Below are 22,320 nucleotides of genomic sequence, written 5' to 3'. Positions count from 1 at the left end.
GCTTTGCTTACCAATAATCTTATGTATTCTACAAATACACATGCTTTTGCAAACTGTTCTCCAACTTTTGTCATCCAAAAAACCAAGTTGTTATATCAAGATACCTTATATCTCCTCAAATCTTGCCCTTTTGTTTTATTTTATTTTATCTTTTTAATATTCAACTTGAGACCATGTGAAAATTCAATTCTAGACATCACATTCTGATACCTGCCACCTTGAACGCCTCTTAGAGCTCATTTTGTCTCTCCCAGTCATCCCTCCCTCACATGGTTAAAAGTGGTTACAAGTAACGAAAAACATATGACTCTTGAGAGTATTACTCTCGATAAAACAGAATAATAAATCATGATTTGTGTAATCGACTTTAAAATTTATTGAAAGTATGACTTTTATAGTTTTATTGAGAGCACGACTCTTGATAAAACAGAATAATAAATCATGATTTGTGTAATCGACTCCAAAAATTTGAAAAACAACCATAATAATGATAATGAGTCATCCCTCCCTCCAATCTCCCGAGCTAATATTGATGTTTCTCTCTCATAAAACTAGGAATCTTAAGCCAATATGCCAAAACTCTCTCATGGGCTCTCCTCCCAAGGTTCTCTCTAGCCGGATCATTATAGAATGCCACTTGTCATGCCTTTAGTTGTGGCTTAGTATATAGCTGGATTTATTTATCTATTGTGACAAATATAAGAATAATATGTCATATATCAAAATAAAAATATAAAAATTTCTACCGCTATACTACCCAAAAAAAAAGGCTTTACAAGTTAAAGTGCAAAGTTATTGAGAATGACCTCCTATCAAACACAAAATCAAGGTTCAGATCTAGTGATCGTTAAAGGCTAACTCATCTACGGCTCTATTGGCTTCTCTATAGCAGTGTCGAATTCATATGCCATTGACATCCAATATATGCCTTCATCATCATCATCATCATCCAAACCATAAATCTTTACTAAAAAGGGTTATATCCATGTCGTATTTGCCCCATTTCAGCAATTTCACTGTATCAAGGGAATCTCCTTTGACAATTTTACCCCCTACCAAATCTTGCACCAATCTGTATATGTAGCTGGATTTAGTGCCCACTTTGCCCCGATTTCTCCATCTTGCTCTCTTCCATCAACTAATCCTCGTGCATGTGATGTTTTTCCACCCGCTCTCTCTCTCTCACACATGCACACATATACACATGATGACTGTTCCTGACCATGAATTGTTTCTTAAGCAAGATCGTCAAGAAATGGGCATAAGACTGGCAATAAATACAGAAACGTAATGCCGTGAAAGGCTTAAACCAATAAAAGAAAGAAACCACTTTTTCAGCCTCAACTTCATTGTCATTCCCTCTCGCCGAAGCAATTACTTAGAAAATCAGTAGTCCCCTCCATTACAACTAAAACCATAGCAATGTATCTATCTGGAAAGAGAGTTAAAAGAAAAGATGTGCACATAAGATGCAACATATCCGTATATCTAAGGTGTCCTTGAGAAAAGAAAGAGAAAACTACCTAACATTTAACCAGTGTTATCCCGATACTCCATTCCACTTCAGGGTTGGTGTTGCGCATCGATATTGTGACACATGTCAACATCTCTGACGACACTGGGGCTTATAAAAAATAGTCAAATGGCCCATGGTGTAGTCCAAATTCATCCCATCTTGGCCTACCGTCATGTGCTCTACCACCTCCCCAACCACTTCACACGTGTTATGGAAACAGAAATTATATCAGAATATAATTTTATCTGTAACTATCATACGCATGTGTCTGGCTTTATCAGCTTTTTAGGCCAATGTATTCATAACTTTGACACATTACACAACAATAGTATCGGTGTCCATGTAATACTGCATTAGAACAAGCAATACTAAACACAAAAACTAGTGGAGAATTGAATGCTCTTGCATGCACACACACATACATAAAACCTCAATGCCTACATAAATATATTTGAAACTCCTAACCTGTATGTCAATAGAGAACAACAGCCAACTGATATTGTGCGTATCTGCATGCGAGTGTACAGGGGCCCATGCATGTATATCGCGAAAACATGATCTCTGCAGATGCTTGCTTTCTTAGTTTGAAGAGAGCCATTCAAATATGATAAAGATGGCAGCATGGTCGTTCCAATACCTAATGGGACCTTCTAGAGATCTTCTACGACTCCCTTACTTTTAGCATCCAAGCCGTCCAACAAGGTTTAGGAAAGCCCAACTCTCACCCACTCCCTCCCAGGTTGGTGTGTGTGCGAGTGAGTCCGTGTTGTACTTATAGGAAAACCAAGCCGAAGTTTCATCCTTCAAGAACTAGCTTTGCAAGTGGTGGTAAGACTGTCAGAATTTGAAAATCAGCACCACCGTAAAAAGAAAATAATTTCTTTACCAATACATTGGCATTTGGAAGTAGCCCAAGGAAGCATTAAAGCATATAAACAGTAAGCTCACAGACTTATACTGCCACATAAATCCGATGGAGCTAGAGGGGTTTGTTGGACCTCAAAATTTGCGTACATCCTCAGCTAATAAAAGAAATAAATAAATAAATGAGCACAAAAATAATGGTCCAATTTGAGTCCACATTCTTCAGTGATGCAAAGTGTCCATTTGATGGATGGTGAATCTGGTATTTAAGAACTACTTTTTTGAAAAAAACACAATTATTTATTCAATTAAAGATGCCATTTCAGCCCAAAAAGGTCCTTCTAGTAATGTGTTTTTGACCAATGTGCTGTAGCATAAGCCTGTTGACTCACAGAAGTTATTCCCTTTAACACATTGTTCTCGTTGCACAACATAGGAAGACCTAATTTACATGATATGGGTTTCAATGAAATAACATATGAGATATGATAGACAGTCTAATTTTAATAATTCATTGTTTGGCAAGTATGATTCTCCAGCTAGTAAAGCATTCTACAGAGCAAGTGGTACTGAAAACCAAAGCTGGGGATTGAGTCATTTGGCTGCTGTGCAAAGCAAGTAACTGAAGCTATTTGCAAAGCCCTTTAAAGTATGGCCATTTGAATCTATGTTCTGCGCGTGCAAGAATCGCATTTGATATGCACTCAAAATCTCCATGTGTTAGGGGTGGGAATGGAAAGCATAACATGGTGACTAGGGTGGTGGGGGTGGTACCACCAGGACCCCAGCCCCCTGCCTATTCCTGTTGGGTTTATGTGGCCTTTAAAAGTCTTATGAGTGTATAATGAAAAACATTTATTATAGTGGAACATAAACTCAGTGGGAGTGTGGTCCCTCGAGGACCATACTAAGCAAATGATATTTGCTGATACCGAACTGTGCTTGACGATCTAAGACAGTCGATTGAAAAACCCAAGATACCTGGGCATAAAGAATTAACTGAATAGGGTTTTGGATTAGCCCTTGATGAGGTCGGAGCTTATGCCTAGATGAGTGAGCCGAGGGGCTGTGTGACCCTTGTGTGTGATGGTAGGCCTATTGAGACGGGGGCCAAAACTTCATCCATGTTCCATCACACGGCATGCATATCAATAGATCGTTCGAAAAAGTCAGATATCCACCTTTGGGTGAAGCAGTATGCATGTGCAAGAGATACCCCTATACACCATAGAGCTGTAGTCGCATCAGGTCGTGGTGACCTGTAATCCACAAACTGGGATTGCAACCCCTTGGCTTATCGGCCAGACTTTCGTGACCCGTTAATAAATCCCTGCTTGGACTGTGAGTCATGGGAAATACTGGGTTGGTTTGATAAAGCAAACGTAGTCTGTAGTCCACAGTTGAAGATGGAGTACCCCGTGATCGTTGATAGAATTCTTAAACCATATGGATCCACTTCCCATTATATTAATTTAATTGTGTTCATTTTATTATTAAATTATTTTAGATTTATTATTTGAATTTTTATTAGTCATTTGATATTTTATTTCTTATTTTTGGACTTATAAAAATGAAGTTATTAATTTACAAAGTTATAATGTTTTAAAATTCATTTTGTTTAATTTTAAAATATTTATTAAAAAATACATGGGGGGCCCATATTGCAAATGGGCCCACCATGTGGGTATTAGGTGGGGCCCCACATACCATACATGGGTGGCATGCCCCACCCTTGGATACCTTCTCTTGTTGCTTTGTGTTCAAGTTTATTAAATATGGTAACTATATCTTGTAGCATATGGTCGATTATTGATTAGGAAATATTGACCATATCTTATCTTGATTATTGAAGGAATATCTTGATTTGAAATTATTGAAATACTCTTATGGAAAATATGAGATGGAATATGCAATTTATGGTATGCACTATTTCTTTAATGGATTTAATTTATTTAAATATATTAATGGAAAAATGGTTTAAAGAAATGGGGATAATGGTTCATGCACCTTCCATAATGTTGATGGCCCATCTATGGAATGGATGGTTCAGATCTCTCACCCCACAAGTCACCTTGATCAACAGCCCATATTCAATCTCAAGAAAGAGACACACTATGGGAAACCCTAGACCTAAATTTCACTATAAATAGGGTTGCTCTCCCCCATCTCTACACACCTCTCTCTCTCATAAACAATCTCTCTCTCCTCCCTAGGGACGACGCCCCTCTCTCTCCTCTCAGGCTTTCTCTCTCTAACCTTCTCTCTCATCTCTAGACCTAAGAAGAAACTAGGGTAAGAAATCAGAGGAATGCCTAGAGTTATTTTTTGGGGGTTAGGGTTTTGTAGAGATATAAGCGTGGTCACCTAGTTTGGCCAAAATTAGCTTTCCCGGTTCAAGATTGAAGCTAGACCACTGATCCCGCGCTATTGGATGTGGTGACTCGGTGTGGGGTGTAATAAGCCCAATTGAGGTAATCTCCGGCATCTTCTCTTTTACTTTCTTGCTCTTTTATTTTATATTCTCAAGCATAATATTAGGTTGAATAAATGGCATCAAGTGGTTGAGTTTTATTTTATTGTTGTTTTATTTTAAAATATTTATTGATTGTAATAAGACCATCTGTAAGTGATCTTTTTGTCAAAATAAAAAAAGGGGTGATTATTATCATCAAAAAAAAAAAAGTGTATTTCGTGGCAAAATATCACATAGGTCTTTCTTTCAATTCCATGCAACTATTAGTATTCTCAAACTGAACAACCTCCTATAATGCAAATTCCCAAGAAAAATGTTAACTTGGTAACAGTTTTCAAAGGAAATACCAGAGCTCAATTTGAGATGGAATAATTATTTGGTGTTGGGATACTAACCACTTCCAAGCGCCTGCCTTTTATTATTTTGCATGTATAAGCAAAAAAATATTTCATAGGGTCAAGGAACCGAAACCTCAATTTGGCAAGTCAAATATCTCTCAGGAGAAAGCGCCCTCAAGTCTATCATGATGCATTAATACAAACAAGGATGATTATCCTAAATGAAGTGGACCATTCCAAATCTAACAAAACTTGAATTTCTTTTATTTGATAATTCACAACAAAATAAATAAAATTTATAATACTAAAATACAGATACATCAACATAAATGCTCTACTTGACCCAAAACCAAAAAAAGACTGTCTTGAAGTACATAAAATTATGTAGGTTCTAAAATGAAAATGTTGTTTGGGTACTATGGCATTTCCACTGTTTGGCTACACGTAATCGTAAGGAAATGGAAAGAGATTACATGAGATTTCCCCAAAAAAATCAAGAGATAAGGAAATGGAAAGAGATTACACGAGATTTCCCCAAAATCAAGAAATCCGCCATAGGTGAAAAATCTATTAAAAGAGTGACTGGTAATTTAGGGAAATCTTTCGCATGTGTTTTTGCCTACCCTATCTCTGATTAAAAAAATCTTATGAGCCCTCCCTCTTCATAATACCTAGGTGATCCCTCCCTTTTTAAGCTCGTCCCTTTTATCTATCTGAAGGCATCAGCTATCATATCAAAACAAAAATAAAAAAAATAAAAATCAGTAATCAATGATAAAATTACACAACACAATCATAATAAAAAATTTCACACAACATAATCCTCATAAGATATTACTAAAATCTCAATTGAAATAACTTACCTCTTTAGTCTTCTCCAATATCTCAAAATTTTATACTGTAATTACCAAACCTTCTAGTTTACTAATCAAACTTCTTCCCATTTTTTAACTCGTACCCTACAGATTTTGAATTTAGTATCATATAGAGAGACATTTGAAAGACTTCTATATAAAATAAATAAAAATAAGGCATATCATAATAAAATCATGTTATTCCAATCATATTGTTCCAATGAATTATCATGTTGAAACCAATGTCATGTTAGAAAACATGTGATTGCATATAAGTGCCAAAAGGCACTTAAAATAAGTAGGAAATAGTGTCATGACTGTAAAATGGTACAAGTTATTATTAGAAATCTTTTTCGAATGGTGATAATGTTGTTATTAGAAATCTTTTTGGAATGGTGTGATGATGATTTTAATTCAATATTTTAGTGGAATTTTGTGACAAAAAAGAAGGAAATGATAATTCTGCATTTTAGTAGAATTTTGTGACAAAAAAGAAAGAAATGATAGTTTATAGGCACGTGCCGGTAATATGTTGGTAATACATTTCCTATATTTCTTCTAAACATAGACCAACAATAACAATGTATTTCCCATGTTGCATCTAAATACTACCCAAATAGTAACAATCCATTTACAGGTAATGTATTACGCAGTAATGTATTACGCCAGTAATATATTTAGACAATATATTTTCAGGTATCCAAACGGCCCTTAAATGTAAAACTTGAACTCAATTGTTGGATCATTCTAATATGCTGCAACCATAATTTGCACAAGAGTAGTCCATAGGCAAAGGTCATTCTCTGAAGCAAGAGTAGGGAGCCTAGCAGTGACACTGTGACATTAACCCAAGATTGAGTGTTGAGGTGGCCTATTTGATTGTAGAGGTTATATATAAATAGTATTTTAAATCATGGAAAATTGTTTCATGCGGGCTAGATCATATTTCTATATATGCGGTCTAGAAAGTGTAAGGCATCCATATTAAAGATGGATGCAATTAAGGGTTGCATCTAAAAACAATGGAAACTAATGGTCCAAATATTTTCTTACTAAAATTATTATTTTTAGCTTTTAAAATTTATTCATTTTTTCATATTCATGATCTCCATGTTAGATATTACATGTCCTTAAAAATTAATTCTTAAAATCCATCTCAAAAATAGATTTATTAAGAAGCCCGCATTTCTACATATGCAAGCTTGGCCGCATAGAAACCGGGTCCTTAAATCATTTCACAAAAATCAATTGTCTAATGCATGTCCATCCATATAATTTCCATTCCAAAATATGCATTCCAATTTATCCTAATTTCCATATCCATGACAAAAAGAAACCACCATTTGAAGCATGTCATCAAGAATTAGAAAACTCAACTTGCAAAAATTTCATAAAAGTGAATCAACATACTGCATGACAACCTTTAGATATTTACTTCAGCATTCACATGCCATCCCTCAGTCAACATGCATATTTTTTGCTACAAAATATATTCTGGCCCAAGGTTCTAAAAAGCAAAGTATGGTTGTCTTTCCATAACAATTCAAAAAACCTTGATAGAAAAAAAAAATAAAATGAAAAGAGTGAAGAACCAAGCACATACAAGACAACTGCAAATTGTGAGAATTCATTTTCTATTACAACTCACAGATTTGTATTAACATCAGTTGTGGACTTCTGCCCTTAAATACATGTGTTCCTAGAACCCTGACTAATGATTCATGAATACTTCAAAATGGGTGTCATATACATGTCAGATAATTTACAAACACATGAAAGATCACCAAAAACTTGATGTTTTAGCCATGTCCATAACCATATTCATGAATTATAGACCTCAACATCACCTCAAAAAATACCTACAAAATGTTTACTTTCTAACAAAATACAAGTTGAAATTTAGAGTTTGGGTCTACCAATTAATTATTGCTCCTTTGACTTCCTCCTCCATGCTGGAACTGGGAAAGTAAGACCAGCTTTCACTGCCACCTCCAAGATATCGGCACCTCCAAGACTAGTATCAGGTTGCACAGATCCCTCATTCATAAAAAAGTCCATAAATTTTTGAGAGGAAACCTTATCACCATTAGTACCAACCACTTTCTTAGGAAACTCTGAAGCCACTTGTGGTGACTTTCCTTTGGCTCTTGATGCGACATCTTTGACATTCCTTGGAAAATCTTCCTTCTGGAAGACACCTTTATCATCCTCTATACCATTACTCAGGTCATCTTTCTTTTTGTTCATGGTATCAGAAACCCCTATATCCCTAGGACTATCTTGTGGGGAAAACTCATTGCCTCTGTATCTCTTTAAGCATCTGCCCCAACTTGTTGCCTCTAATCCCCCTTTAAACCACAGTGGAAGCTTTCTTTTGGTGTTCGATGGCACATCTTCACAAATATGTGCAGCATTACTAGAACCAACTTTAGACCTGGTGTCAACAAGCTCTTGCTCACCAGGACTAAGCGATGTGGATACATTTTCTATAGAACAGTTGCTGCGGGAACTTTTGGATCTATTCTGGGAGGAACTTGGGTTTCCACAACTAGGAACTGAAGATATATCATTGTTAGCACCTTCACCAGATGAAAGTTGAGGTATGGAATGGGAAAACCTTAAATTTCCATGGCTAGGCTTTTCGCAACAATCTATGTGAGCACCTTTTTTAGGTCTTGATATGGGTGGCTTTCGAATGCGAGGCCTAAGCTTTTCATGTTGATCTTTTGCAATATACTTACCAGAAAAACCTTCGGATCTGGACTGTGAATACCCTAAATCCAAATGGGTATCCAACAAATTCATATCTAGAGTGGCATCCGTACCAGACATAGTCCCGCAACTAGATGCTAAGGATGAACCCTTGGTGTGAACACATTCACTTCGTAGACCCCCAGATGTGAGCATAGAAAGAAGAAACTCTCCATCACCAGGAAAATGCATCTCGAGCCCCGAAACCAATTTTGCAGGTTTCAATTGAACATGTGTCATTGATGATTTACTGGCCATTTCTTTGACATTACCAGGTATGTCTTTCTCAGCAGTAGCCCTAACCTCACTTTCAGTATTAAACCTTACCCCACGAACTTTTGGTTGTCCATGACTAGTTTTTGACATTGATCCACTAGGAACATCTTTACGATTCAAATATTTAATCAATTCACATGGTGCAGGCTCTCCAACTCTGTCACTTAGATTTGAGCTCTTGTCAACAATTTTATGAGTAAGACCTCCAGAAAAACTTGAAATTACATCATGCTTTAGCTTGGAAATGGCATTTCTTGCTAAGTTTTCAAGTTGTTCTTCATTAGCGGAATCCAAGTCATTCAATTCATCCGAGAAATCCATGTAGATTGTTCTCAAGACCTCCCTAGCAAGAGCAAGCTTCACTGGTGAAATTTTACCAAAATCAATATCACTGCAACTTTGTGGAGCCTTACCTTTTCAATTTCGTAAGGTATTTGCAGGATCTTCCTGAATTCGATCCATGATGCTTTTCACCTATGAATTCTGGTCACCGTTGCCTCTCTGATACTCGTCCCTCGTGTTCTGAGATCAAAACACCGTCTTCTTCATATGAATTTTCAGAGATTTCCAATACAGAGCACATGAATATTGCCGTTGGAATCTCCTAAAAATGGCCAGCTTCAGGTGTATCAGAGTCGTGAGGAAAAAAAAACCCCAAGCATTATTCCATGGATTTGATTAGGGGAAGCCATTGAAGCTAATCTGAACATACAGATATCACTGTAAAATTGGTCGATTTCAACCAATTTTTAGGGTTTTCAGCAATCCGCCAGATCAAGAGCACTTGCAGTAATGGCGGGAGAGGTTTTAGGGCTCGAACTTGGGTTTGAACTTTGAAATGCTGTGAATTTGGATCGAAAGCTTCTTTAATAATTTTAAAGCGCCGATGTACGCCCCTGTTTCTCAAAACTTGGTTTCAGTGCTCCCGCGGGAGTGAGTCTTTAGACTTGTAGGCAAAAACTCAAAATCTTAATAGCACGTTTGGTTGGTGCATAAAAATTTCCTTAGAAAAAAGGAAAGCTTTCTATGTTTATGTTACAAACTTACAACATATAAGTTCTATCCTTCCAATTGTTTATTTGTTTATTTTTTAATTAAAGGCTAAGATTCTATACTCTCAATTGTTTATTTTTTAATTGAGGGCTAAGATTACCAGATTTATATACTATTTTATTTTTTATTTTTTTTATAAACTGTTTTGACATCAAATTTTAGACGTTCATCCTTCTATTAAACTCATATTAACCAAAAATATAAAAAAAATATTTTCAATGAAATAAAATAGCCAAAATACCCTTAAAAGTTTCAATGGATATTTGGTCATTATTTTTTATCGAAAAATTATTATTAATATTTTTTTATAGGTGTGCCCCAATGAGAAGATGGCACGTACCAAATTTTATATTCATAAAATTTATATTAAAAAATTAAAAATAAAATACTTTAAGACGTCGGATCTAAGATCAAACAGTGAGTGGCTCTCTTGATAAAAAAAATGAATCGCTGGATGGTAGGGGGAGGATAGAACTTCTATATTGTAGGGAGAACATAAAAACCTTTCCTAACTTTGACGAGTACTGTAACTGCGCGCTTCTTGATCTAATGCAGATCTGAATCTTATATGTAATTTTAGATTCATATTAGAATCTAAAGATTAAAGTCAGATTGGATCCGTATTTAGATTCAAATTCTATGTATATTATTTGGATTCGGATCCCATGTATATTATTTGGATCTGGATCTGAATTTAGTGGATCCGGACCCGATTCGAAAAATTCTCTCCTAACCGAAATTATACACAGACTTACCATACAATACAAGGCACAATATCCTATCTTTCCCAATTTATTATTACAATATACACTTCTACATTAACCGGATATACAATATATACATTCCTTTCATAGTCCCCTCAAACTCAATATGCTATGAAAGAGAATAGTTGGAGTTTGAATACTAAGTTGCTGAAAATGAGCAGATGAATCTTCAAATGTATACTCATACTGCTTGATCAACAAGCATAGAAAAGTAGTAGCAAATCAACCGTCCTCAAGAATATATAGCTTTCAGGAACTCTTGAAAATATCAAATAGATCAAAGACTCGTAACACAATTTGGCATAGAGACAGATCAAATAGTCAAAACACGTCTAGGCAGATAGACAAATCACTGAGTTGAAGCATGACTCGGCAAAGATGATATATCAGGTAGTCAAAACACGATTCAACAGAGAGGTGAAACACGACTCGACGTAAATTGCACTGACTAGATGAGCAACATACTCATCTTGAAAGTTGACGGCAATGCTTAGGAATGAATATAACTAAAATGAACCTCGCTTTGATATTATGTAAAGAGTCACATGTTTCTCTGAAGAGACTCAGTGCCCATTAATTGATATGAATATACAAACTTATACTTTATATACAAATTATTGATGACACTAATATAAACTAAATCATAAACACATAAACTATACACAAACGTACCAGAAAATATAGGACACAATATCATACCCTTATCATATTTACTTATTGCAATATATACCTTCTATATTAACCGGATATACAATATATACTTTCCTTTCATACACTTGAACCTCAACTATTAATGTAGGTTTCTATTCCCATTGACGCATTGAAAACCGCTAATTATTTATAAAATGGATATGGGTCCACTCATCTACCAAAAAAGAAATATATTAAATCCATACCTACAACATATAAAGGGTGTGGTTTCTATAAAGTCGCAACCTTAAACAATCCAATTAAAGCGCACCTCCATGTTATGATGTAATTTTGTTGTAAACAATTATTAGGATTATATGAAAATCTATTTTTATATCTAATTATAAAATCTAAATTCCAAAAATAGTTAAATATTATAACTAATAATATATAATTATATTAATTTAACTATTATATTATATTTTTATTTTTATATTAAATGCAAAATATTATATAATATATATTGTATTGTAAATATCAATTATATAAATAAAATATATTATAGACTATATAGTGAAATATACATTATATAAATATATTTTATTATATATTATATATATATAAATAAATAAAATAAAATATATAATATATCATTTGTGTACAAATATTATGCATTGTATTATAATTTAATAATTTAATATATATTATTTAATGTTTATATAATATAGCATAATATAAAATAATATATTATTTATATAAATTGTTATTTATGTATTATATATTAAATATTACTGAAATACAATTTATATTTTAAATATATTATTTAATATATATAAATAAAACAACATGTAGTATTTATTATATTGTAATAGTGAATAGTAGGTCCGTGTGTGAAAATAAAAGCATGGGGAATGTTTTCCCACCTCAAGAGGTGAGGTTTTGTTTTACCATAAATTAGACTATTTCATGGTAGAACTTTTTCCCATGGATTTTTTTGCATATGCATTATGCAACAAAAAAAACGTATGGAACATAATTTACACGTGCAAATGTTTTATGAAAAAACATTTACGCATGAACCAAACATACCCTTAGGGCAAGTTTGATTTGTGCGTAAATATTTTATTTCGAACTACGCGGCAGCAGTGTTCGCAATATCATTCGGTTCAACTCGGAACCTGTTGGTTAGATTAGAACAGGGCATTGGCCAGTTCTGGTTTTAGCTGGCGTTGGTGATTCGGTAAGGTATTTTAAAAAATTCAAAACACTATATAAAATTTTAAAAATAAGGGATTTGTTCATAATGCTTTTTAGAATATTTTTTTATCATTTTGGAAAAGATTCGAAAGTGTGTTGGCCATAAATACTTATTTTGAGAAAAAGGGCTAAGTTGGGGTGGTAGCATCTCCATATCCTAGACACACGATGTGGTTTTCATTCCCATTAAAACTATCTCACTAATATCTTAAAAAAACTAACTCCTAACTATTTGTCAAAATGGGTAGGCATGTCTTGCCTATTGAATTACCTAAAAAATAGGGAAAAACTTACTTTTTACATTTTTTTTTATCGTTGTTTTGAATTTTTTTTTAAATATACTTGGGCACAAATGGTTTTTTTAAATTTATTTTTTACTAATTTTAATGTGTTTTGCTTAATCATATTTTAAATATATTTTTTATATTATTTTTTATTATTTTTAAATTATTTTTGACCATCTTAGACTTGCGCGTTAGGCCGGTTGCCTCGGCCGGATTCGATTTTTCGAACACTACCCCGCAGTTTCAAGTTTCCAACACGAAACCGGTCTTGTTTCCCCACCAATAAAAAACACCATGGCCATCAAACCAGTTTTATTTTATTTTATTTATATTTATATATTTTTATTTTTTAACATTGCATGTTTTTCGACACCGTGCCATTATCGTTCCATTGTTTTTTGTCCCATACTACAAGGAATCATGCTAAGTAGAGTTCTCCATTCTCTCAAACAAACAAAACACACCTAGTATATATTCTTTTCCCTCATTTCCAATTCTACTGTCCCAGCACAAACCATGATTCTCTCCTCTTCAAACCTGACTTCCCCAAATTTCAAGCAAAACCCAGTTTCAGAATGCCGATTCTGGTTGGAAAACCCTACTTTTAGGCGCTTAATTCCCCTCGGGTACAGAGGTTTCAGGCACAAAACTGTAAATCCAGTGCTTTCAGTGGCCAACAAGCAAAATCCACTCTCTGAATTTTCCATTTTCGGCTCCCAAACCAGAGGTTCGAGTCCCAGGAATGGGAATCTACATTTTGGGGTTTATGAGCGTGGGTGTTTGATGAATTGTAAAGCTGTAGTTGCAGAGAAAGAAGTAGCGAAAAATGGGTTTTGGGGGGTTGAAAGGGAAGGTTATGACGCCATAGTTATAGGTTCAGGTATGGGTGGTCTGGTTGCTGCCACTCAGTTGGCTGTTAAAGGAGCTAGGGTTTTGGTTTTGGAGAAATATGTGATCCCTGGTGGGAGCTGTGGTTATTACGAGAGAGCTGGTTATACATTCGATGTTGGTTCTTCAGTAATGTTTGGGTTCAGTGACAAGGTTGGTTTTCATTTATAATTTGTTGACTTTTGATTCTGCCTTTAATTTGGTTCGTTTTATTTAGGGAAAGTATGGAACGAGACCATTTACCATTTGGTACAAGGTGTTAACATTGTGATATTGGGTGGCTGCAATTATTTCATTGACCAGGCTCAAACTTCAATTTGGGCTAAAATTAATGATTTTATTGTTGACCAGGCTCAAACTTCAATTTGGGCTAAAATTAATGATTTTACTGATTTCTAGCGCATGGTATTTTTCCAGTAATGCGTCCATTGTTAGTTTTGATGGTTGCTATTGTTGTTGTTACTGATTACACGTCCTTGGTTGATGCTCAAAAGGAAAAGGGGAAAAATGAGGGCTCATTATTCTATTATGACATCTGAGAACCAGAAAATATATTCGGTTCTGACTTCTGAGATCGGTTCTTTCAGTTTTTATAAGCATGGCATTCCTTTGCTTGAATGTTTTAAGATAATGGGGTCTCAACAGTTTGAGGTCTTTAGATTGGTTAATCTAGGGTTTTTTTTCAGAGCAATGACCTTCTCTTGTATAATTAGGATGGGTTTGCCAGTCCATTACCTGATGTCAATATACAAACTAAGAAGAAAATTATGTTGAATATTTTTCCCCTCCAAAAACATAACTGCTACTCTAAATAAACTAAAAGAAAATTCTGATAGTCTTTTCTTATGCAAAAATAAATTGCATCAAATAAATGTTTTCTTAATGTTCTTCTTGATATGATGTTGGGCAGGGGAACCTAAACTTGGTGACCCAAGCCTTGGCAGCTGTGGGGAAAGAGATGGAGTTAATACCGGATCCATCCACTGTTCATTTCCATTTACCAGACAATCTCTCCATTCGCGTGCACAGAGAGTACGGCGACTTCATTACCGAACTCACAGGGAGTTTCCCTCATGAAAAAGAAGGGATCTATAAATTTTACAGTGAGTGTTGGAAGGTCTGTTTTGGTGTCCATTTGAATCAGTTTTTAATCTTTAGTTTCAAGGAAACTTTGCAAATTTATAATATCAATTCCAATACCTTGCACACATGCTTGCAGATCTTTAATGCTTTGAATGCATTGGAGCTGAAATCACTCGAGGAGCCAATTTACCTTTTCGGTCAATTTTTTCGGAAGCCATTAGAATGCTTAACTCTTGGTAACAATTGACAATTGGATTTTTTTAATGAACTTCCGTTGCTTGATCTGTTGGTTATCTTTCTGTTCCTCCCTTCTATGGCTCTTTGTGTTGCTTCCACTGGCTTGTCCGAAGTTGGGTCAAGTCCATTGACAATCTAGATTTTCTTATGAGACTATGCTATGGTTATGTTTTATTGATTCTTGAGGATTGTGATCTCTCATCTTTATTTTATGCATCGATTTTAAGTTGTTATTTTCTTTGGCAGCTTATTATCTGCCTCAGAATGCTGGGGACATTGCTCGAAAACACATAAAAGATCCCCGTTTACTGTCTTTCATTGATGCAGAGGTATGGGTCATGGCTCTATACATGAAATGTTACTTGAATGTAAAGATCTCTTTAGTAATGCAAGTTCAATTTTTGTCAGACTGGAAGGATATAAGAGACATTTCCATGATTTGGGTGCAGTGTTTTATTGTCAGCACGGTGAATGCCCTTCAGACCCCAATGATTAATGCAAGCATGGTAAGGACTAGAGCTCACGTGAAAATTTCTTCAGTAGTTTGGTGTATTTTGCAATGAGTCATGCACAGAAAGATTTAAAGAGAAGGCCAAAAAAGGCATATTATGTCCAATGTTTTTTGGGTAATGGGGAAGACAGGCTCCTATCCATTTTTTCAAGTAGATTAAGAGATAGCTTATTTTTGAAGGTATTAGTGCGGTGGTGTTAGTGGTGGGAATGGAAACCACAATGTGGTGACTAGGATGTGGATGTGGGGTGCTACCACGACAACCCCAGCCCCTTTCCCAAAGCATATGTCATGCGCTTAAAATAAGGCAAAATGTTTGGGATGTTATGTCATGTCAATATTACTATTTACATGTAATATTATTATTGCGTCATCTGTAAACAAAAAAAATTTAAGTATGGAATATGTCATGTTAATATTCATAGCTTCATTTTGTTTGGAAACAGGTTTTGTGTGACCGACATTTTGGTGGAATCAATTACCCAGTTGGTGGTGTAGGGGGGATAGCAAAATCTTTGGCAGAAGGCCTTGTTAACAATGGTGGGGAAATTCTGTACAAGGCCAATGTGACTAGCATTATACTTGATAATGGAAAGGCTGTAGGTTTTATATCCATAGTTCTGCTATCCATGTATTTACTTCTCATTTTCCTTTTCTTTATGAACTTGTAAAAATATTTAGATATTCTTTACAGCTTCAAAAAAAAAATAGATATTTCTCTCACTCTGTATTTTAGTTCTATGATAATTTGACTTTTGAAAATTTTCAGGTAGGGGTGAGGCTTTCAGATGGAAGAGAGTTTTTTGCCAAAAAGATAATATCAAATGCAACCAGATGGGATACTTTCGGTAATAATCCCAGTGTTCTACAATGTCACCCTTACAAAGTGAAAAAAATCTTATAATATGTATACTTCTACATTTATGATGCATACATGCTTATGAGGGAAAAGAAATGTGTGCATGACCATGATATTCGGCAAATGATTATAAGACTCTTCCATAGTGTTTTTTATTTTTGTATGCGCTTCTTCCTCAGATGTGCTTCACGAAGTATCAAACTATTTTTTTCTTTTCTTGGAAACTTTACAAGACTCTAATCCAATTATTCCGAGTTTTTTTCAATTCTTTTCATAAATGATTTTTGAAGGAAATCCCAAACTGTATGCTTTACTTATAACATTTTCTGTGTATAAATTCTTGGATTCACAAGGGCTCTAATTACTGCAGGAAAGCTTTTAAAAGGTAAGGTTCTTCCAAAAGAAGAGGAGAACTTCCAGAAACTCTACGTAAAGGCACCTTCATTTCTCTCTATTCACATGGGAGTCAGAGAGGAGGTTTTGCCACCAGATACAGATTGCCATCATTTCATTTTAGAGGTACAATAATTATATGTGTTTGTATATGGGTTTTTATTCTTATAACAAATGAAGAAACACACAGCTATTTATGTCTATTTGTTCTTAACTTCTGATTTATTAACTATAAGAGACTGAGTGATTTCTACTGTTTTAAACTTGAACAGGATGACTGGACCAAGCTGGAGGAGCCATATGGAAGTATCTTTTTGAGTATTCCGACTGTTCTTGATCCATCATTGGCTCCAAAAGGGTGCCATATTCTTCACATCTTTACCACGTCTTGCATAGAGGACTGGGAGGTGATTACCATGTCCAACCATTATTTTTTAACTTAAGAAGTGACGCAGTTCTTGGCATTTTATTGTTGAGAAGAATATCAAAGCATGCAAGTAAATAAGCAAACATACATAAAACTCTGCACGAAGTAGTTGGAGAAGGAAATCAACATAAGAAGCATCAGAAGCTTCAAAATTTTCTTCCTCAGAAGAAATCAATAACAAGAATAAATAATCAAAGTATATTCTCAACTCCCCAATAGCAATTCTCTCTCCCTGAACATATAGAAGAAAGGAATCTGTGCACCGATATCAGCCATAAAAGGTCCAAGCCATAACAAATGAGAAGCTATACAACTGAGCTCCAATATAATTACTCTGATGGAGCTGGCTCTTCTAGGTACTTGAATATTTAGGGCAGGGGAAGCAGTGGACAGAGTCTATCTTAAACCAACCTCTCATCCACCGCCTTGGGGGTGGCCACAGATATACTGACCCGTAAAAGTTTATGGCTGGCAAGGGATCTTTTTTTGAATTAATGTTTAAATAACATTGAACACTAAAAACCCTAAGGCTATGTTTGATAACAAGGAAACCAGGGAAAACATCTGCTATTCACAGTTAGTGTAGCCTTCCTTTGTTTGATGGAGGGATAACTAAGAAAAGTGGAGCTCCACTTTTCTCTCCCCCCACGGCCTTCGTTCTTTGAGAAAATGGCAGCCCGCACCATGTAATTAATTTTAATTTTAAAATAAACTTTTGGTTGAGAAAATAAAAGCTAGATGCTATAATAACAAATTTACCATGAGATTTCCATTTTTCTGCATGAGCCTCTTGGGTAGACCCGCTTTGAGCCTCTAGGGCTTAACGACGCTAAGTCTTCCCCACCCTAGAGAGTAGTATGTGGCATGTGATGGTTGCTTTTTGTGATGACATTATTCGATATCATACTTTGACATGGTTATTTGAGTTGAAAATATAAGTTCTTAAAAAAAGGGCCCATCCAAAGAAAGAGGAGAGAGAGAGAGAGAGAGAGAGAGAGATTTATTGGAATAATAATTTATGATTGAATCTTCTATTTTGTGAGTAATGACATGGATGGTTTATAACCAAAAAAATCTTTGCCTAAGATAAATTTTAACTTCTAATTAATGAGTCACATGGTGAATGGTTAAACAGCAATTTCCAACTAAGTTACTATGCAAGGTAAATTGCTATTACTAGATTGCCCAGACAAGTTACCAAACAAGGGTTGCCAGTTTCCAGTTCATTGTCTTTCCTTTTTCCCCATTTTTGATGACACCCAGCTTCTCAGAAATTCCTAGGGAAATTCCTAGGGAAAGTACGTTCCAAGTTATCTGAAATGGCTTAAAAGTTCCAACGAAATCTTAGCCATTCCCTCTAATATCTTCCATTGATTCATATCATAGTCCTGCTATATAAAAACACCTTAAAAAAACTAAATCAAATACGAATAGAAATCCAAAGAAAATTTGTAACTTCCCACAGTAACTTATAGAATGTCTCAAAAGTAAACCCCTTGATATATAAAAAAGTCTCTTACTTCCCATAGTTCTAGGATCCATCTTTGGTCCTTGCTGTGTTTGCATCAATAAGATTGTTCTTTTGTTAAAGTATGCTTAACAAGGTTATGCTCAATAGGTCAAACCCATCTCTCAATTGTAAGGCAATTGTTGCAAACTTGAGGTTATGGGTTCCTAACCAACTTATCAGAGGATATGAATTGTTCGCTTTCAAGTTTATTGCATTGCCGTCAATTACTTTTAGTGAATCTTCTATTTTTCTTCTTGTTGGATCAGGGGCTCCCAGTAAAGGAATATGAAGCCAAAAAGGAGGCTGTAGCAGACAAGATTATCTCTAGACTGGAAAACAAACTATTCCCAGGCTTGAAGCAATCAATAACATTTAAAGAGGTATTGTAAATTGAAAGGGAACTGTTTATAGTAGCTTATGCAATAGTTGAGTGGCTACATAACTTGGACACACGTGTCCATGTTTTTTTGCACCTGTCGACACACCAAGGACACTATACATGTGTTTGATATTTCAGAAATTTAGGCACTTTTATGTAACATTCTTCTTAAAAACTCACTATAAAAGTACTCAATCCACCTAAAATTCCACCCCCCCTCTTCCTTAAATGCAGTATCTATTGTATGTTTATGCCACATAATTGAGATGGTTTAGAGGGTTTCCATACTTATTTCATTCTGTATTTGTTGTACTGGGTAGTCAATAGATTCAATACAGTCAGCAATTTCTCCTTTATAGGTGTTTCTGTTTCAGTAGAACTACATTCTTTGGCATTTGTCTTGTGTTGGGGCTTGTTTGGATAGCCTGATTCTTGGAAAACTATCAGGTGTGCGACTGTCTTGATCCTTCTGATCATCTGTCGAAGTGCCTATTCTTTCACTGCATCAGCCATCAAAAAGATGAGACAGAGGGAAACTTGTTTCTTGGATGAGAGAGAGAGAGAGAGAGAGAGAGAGAGAGGGAAAATTAGAAAGAATGGAATTTGTATTGTGATTCTTCAAGTTTAATATGTTGGCAGTTGGGTTCTATGGTTTTTATGATCATGGCAGGTGGGGACACCTAAGACACACAGGCGGTTTCTTGCTCGTGATGATGGCACATATGGACCAATGCCCCGTAAAATACCCAAGGGGCTCTTGGGGATGCCATTTAACACAACAGTAAGAGCTGTATATTTACTTTAGTTCTTTTTGTTTTGTTATTATGCATGTTTATTCTGTTAGTATATAGTATCGGGTTCATACTTAGATTTATTTAGCTAGCTAGATAGAGAGATGAATGTGACATTATACATATGCATTAACATATATATATATATATATATATATATATATAGGGAAATGATGATGTAGGCCCACTAGCCTATAGCTACATATGAACCCAATGGCTCAGATTGAATCTGGGCCGATCCAATGAACACAATTTGTATTTTGTATTTAAATTTTAATTTTTTTGTCTACAAATCCAAATCACATGAAATTTTGGATGTGTGTTCTTTAAAAATAGAAGAATCCAATAAAAAAATAAAAATAAAATTTCATGTAAAATAAATTGATCAAAACACCCTCAAAACTTTTTAGGGGTATTTTGGTAAATTTATATTTTACAAATTATTTTTTTTAATATTTTTATTAAGTGAGTCTTGACGAGAAGAATAGATGCCAAAAATTTCAAGTGATTTGGATTTGAAGAAAAAAAATTATAATTAAAATACAAAATACAATCGTGATAATTGGATCGGCTTAGATTCAATCTGGGCTGTTGGTTCATATGTAGCCTAGTGGGCTTACGTCATCATTTCTTCATTTTATGGTGCACCTAAAAAATCCATCATAAAAGGTTGTTTTGATGTTGGAAAATCCTCTAATTTATCATCTCGACATCGAGATGTATGAATATGAACAGAAAAACATATTTCGAGTCCGAAAAATAGAGTATCTTGCAATACATTATCTGGACCGTCCACTTTCAAGATTATCATGTGTTTATAGATCTATTTGATTTGAACCATTTTTAGAGTTTAAAGTTTTATAATTAGAGATGAAAATAGAATCTCAAGTCGTCCTAATAATTTTTTATACCAAAATTATATTTAAGAGAGAGAGAGAGAGAGAGAGAGAGAGAGAGAGAGAATAGTCACAAACTCAAAATGTGCTGCAGGCAATCGATGGGCTTTACTGTGTTGGCGATAGCTGCTTTCCTGGACAAGGGGTCATAGCAGTAGCATTTTCTGGCATCATGTGTGCGCATCGAGTGGCTTCAGATATTGGTAAGTGGCATTTGGCTTCATAGCGACTAATTTGCTTTCGTATCACTTATGCCCTGTCTGCTCATGTTTGTTTTGCATGGGAACTTTAGTTTATTCTGTGTTATTTGTCAGGACTTGAGAAGAAGTCTCTGGTGCTGGACGCTGCCTTGCTGCGATTGCTTGGCTGGTTAAGATCAATAGCCTGAATTTCAACAAGCATTTTTGTAAGATCCTGAAAGTTACAAGCTTGCGGAGAAGAAGCCGCAGCTGTAGTTGGTTTGATAGATAGATAGAGAGAGAGAGATGAATGATGAAGTGGGCTCTTGGTATCACTGATCAAGTGAGTTGCAGGCGCGCCATGGCTAGAGATGGCTTGCAGTTTGTGGATAGATTTATCACAATGTGATTTCATGAAGCTTTTCAAAGGGGTTCTGTGCCGTCGTAGGTGTTATTGCTGTACAGTGTTATGAGGTCTTCTCTTCTTCAATTTAATTTATAGTAGTGATATAGTTCCACCAATTTCTCATGAGTTTGCAGTAATGTTTTTCGCTAGGATATTTGTCGGGTCTTGGTCCAAAACCTGTATTCGGGTCCTGGTCGCGGTCCGGGTCCAGTCGGATCCAACCCGAATAATATGGGTATATGTGGGTATTTGGAATTTCCAGTTATTATGTAAAGCAGTAAGGAATGTTAGTATATGTAATATGTGGGTATTCATGAATGTTGTACAATACTGTAAATGTTGTCAATAATATAGGCATATGATGGTAAAAAAATGGGCTACAAAAAAAGGAAAAAAAAAGAAGAAGCTCATAATGATAGAGTAGAAATAAACCCGACTAGATCCGGGACCTGATGGGTCTCCCGACCTCGGGTCCTAGTATGGGTCCAAATTTTGGTCCTGAAAGGTCGGGTCTTAGTCCAAAAGCTGGACCCGAATACTATTAGGATTTGGTTCCAGCCGGACCCGACCTGCCGCCACCCCTACCTTAGAGAGAGAGAGAGAGAGAGAGAGAGATGCTCAACATGGAAACTTAAATGCTCGCATTTATCCCTGGTATGAGAGAGATGCTCATTATGGGATCTGATATACTTAAAAAAATG

The 22,320-nt window shown here is 35.3% G+C and overlaps 2 protein-coding genes across 9 annotated transcripts; one reads left to right on the top strand and one right to left on the bottom strand.

Moving 5' to 3' along the window:
• Positions 1 to 699: 699 nt before the first annotated feature.
• On the bottom strand, positions 700 to 9,917 carry LOC110006950 (hypothetical protein). Of its 4 annotated transcripts, none has more exons than XM_088862080.1 (2): positions 7,962 to 9,917; positions 700 to 1,713 (listed from the first exon to the last, which is right to left on the bottom strand). In XM_088862080.1, exon 1 carries the CDS (start codon positions 9,391 to 9,393, stop codon positions 7,969 to 7,971), a length of 1,425 nt encoding a protein of 474 aa, XP_088718206.1. In that variant the 5' UTR covers positions 9,394 to 9,917; the 3' UTR covers positions 700 to 1,713; positions 7,962 to 7,968. The 4 variants fall into 4 exon arrangements, with proteins under 4 accessions (XP_088718206.1, XP_088718204.1, XP_088718205.1 ...); XM_088862078.1 differs by lacking the exon at positions 700 to 1,713 and adding an exon at positions 1,787 to 2,350; XM_088862079.1 differs by lacking the exon at positions 700 to 1,713 and adding an exon at positions 5,407 to 6,150.
• Positions 9,918 to 13,198: 3,281 nt separating this feature from the next.
• On the top strand, positions 13,199 to 21,956 carry CRTISO (carotenoid isomerase). Of its 5 annotated transcripts, none has more exons than XR_016052115.1 (13): positions 13,199 to 14,101; positions 14,859 to 15,065; positions 15,168 to 15,267; positions 15,515 to 15,597; positions 15,718 to 15,774; positions 16,226 to 16,382; positions 16,553 to 16,627; positions 17,009 to 17,157; positions 17,304 to 17,438; positions 19,235 to 19,348; positions 19,795 to 20,128; positions 21,129 to 21,237; positions 21,349 to 21,956. XR_016052115.1 is itself a non-coding variant. In XM_088862074.1 (13 exons), exons 1-13 carry the CDS (start codon positions 13,577 to 13,579, stop codon positions 21,420 to 21,422), a joined length of 1,896 nt encoding a protein of 631 aa, XP_088718200.1. In that variant the 5' UTR covers positions 13,199 to 13,576; the 3' UTR covers positions 21,423 to 21,956. The 5 variants fall into 5 exon arrangements, 4 of the variants coding, with proteins under 4 accessions (XP_088718200.1, XP_088718201.1, XP_088718202.1 ...); XM_088862074.1 differs by having other exon boundaries at positions 20,018 to 20,128; XM_088862075.1 differs by lacking the exon at positions 19,235 to 19,348 and having other exon boundaries at positions 20,018 to 20,128.
• Positions 21,957 to 22,320: the final 364 nt, after the last annotated feature.

The sequence above is a fragment of the Amborella trichopoda genome, chromosome 3 (genome assembly GCF_054954075.1).
Source record: "Amborella trichopoda isolate Santa Cruz 75 chromosome 3, AtrichopodaSantaCruz75HAP2 v2.0, whole genome shotgun sequence".
NCBI classification, from domain to species: domain Eukaryota; kingdom Viridiplantae; phylum Streptophyta; class Magnoliopsida; order Amborellales; family Amborellaceae; genus Amborella; species Amborella trichopoda.
Note: the sequence above shows the minus strand (reverse complement) of the source record. Positions and strands in the feature narration are given on the sequence as shown.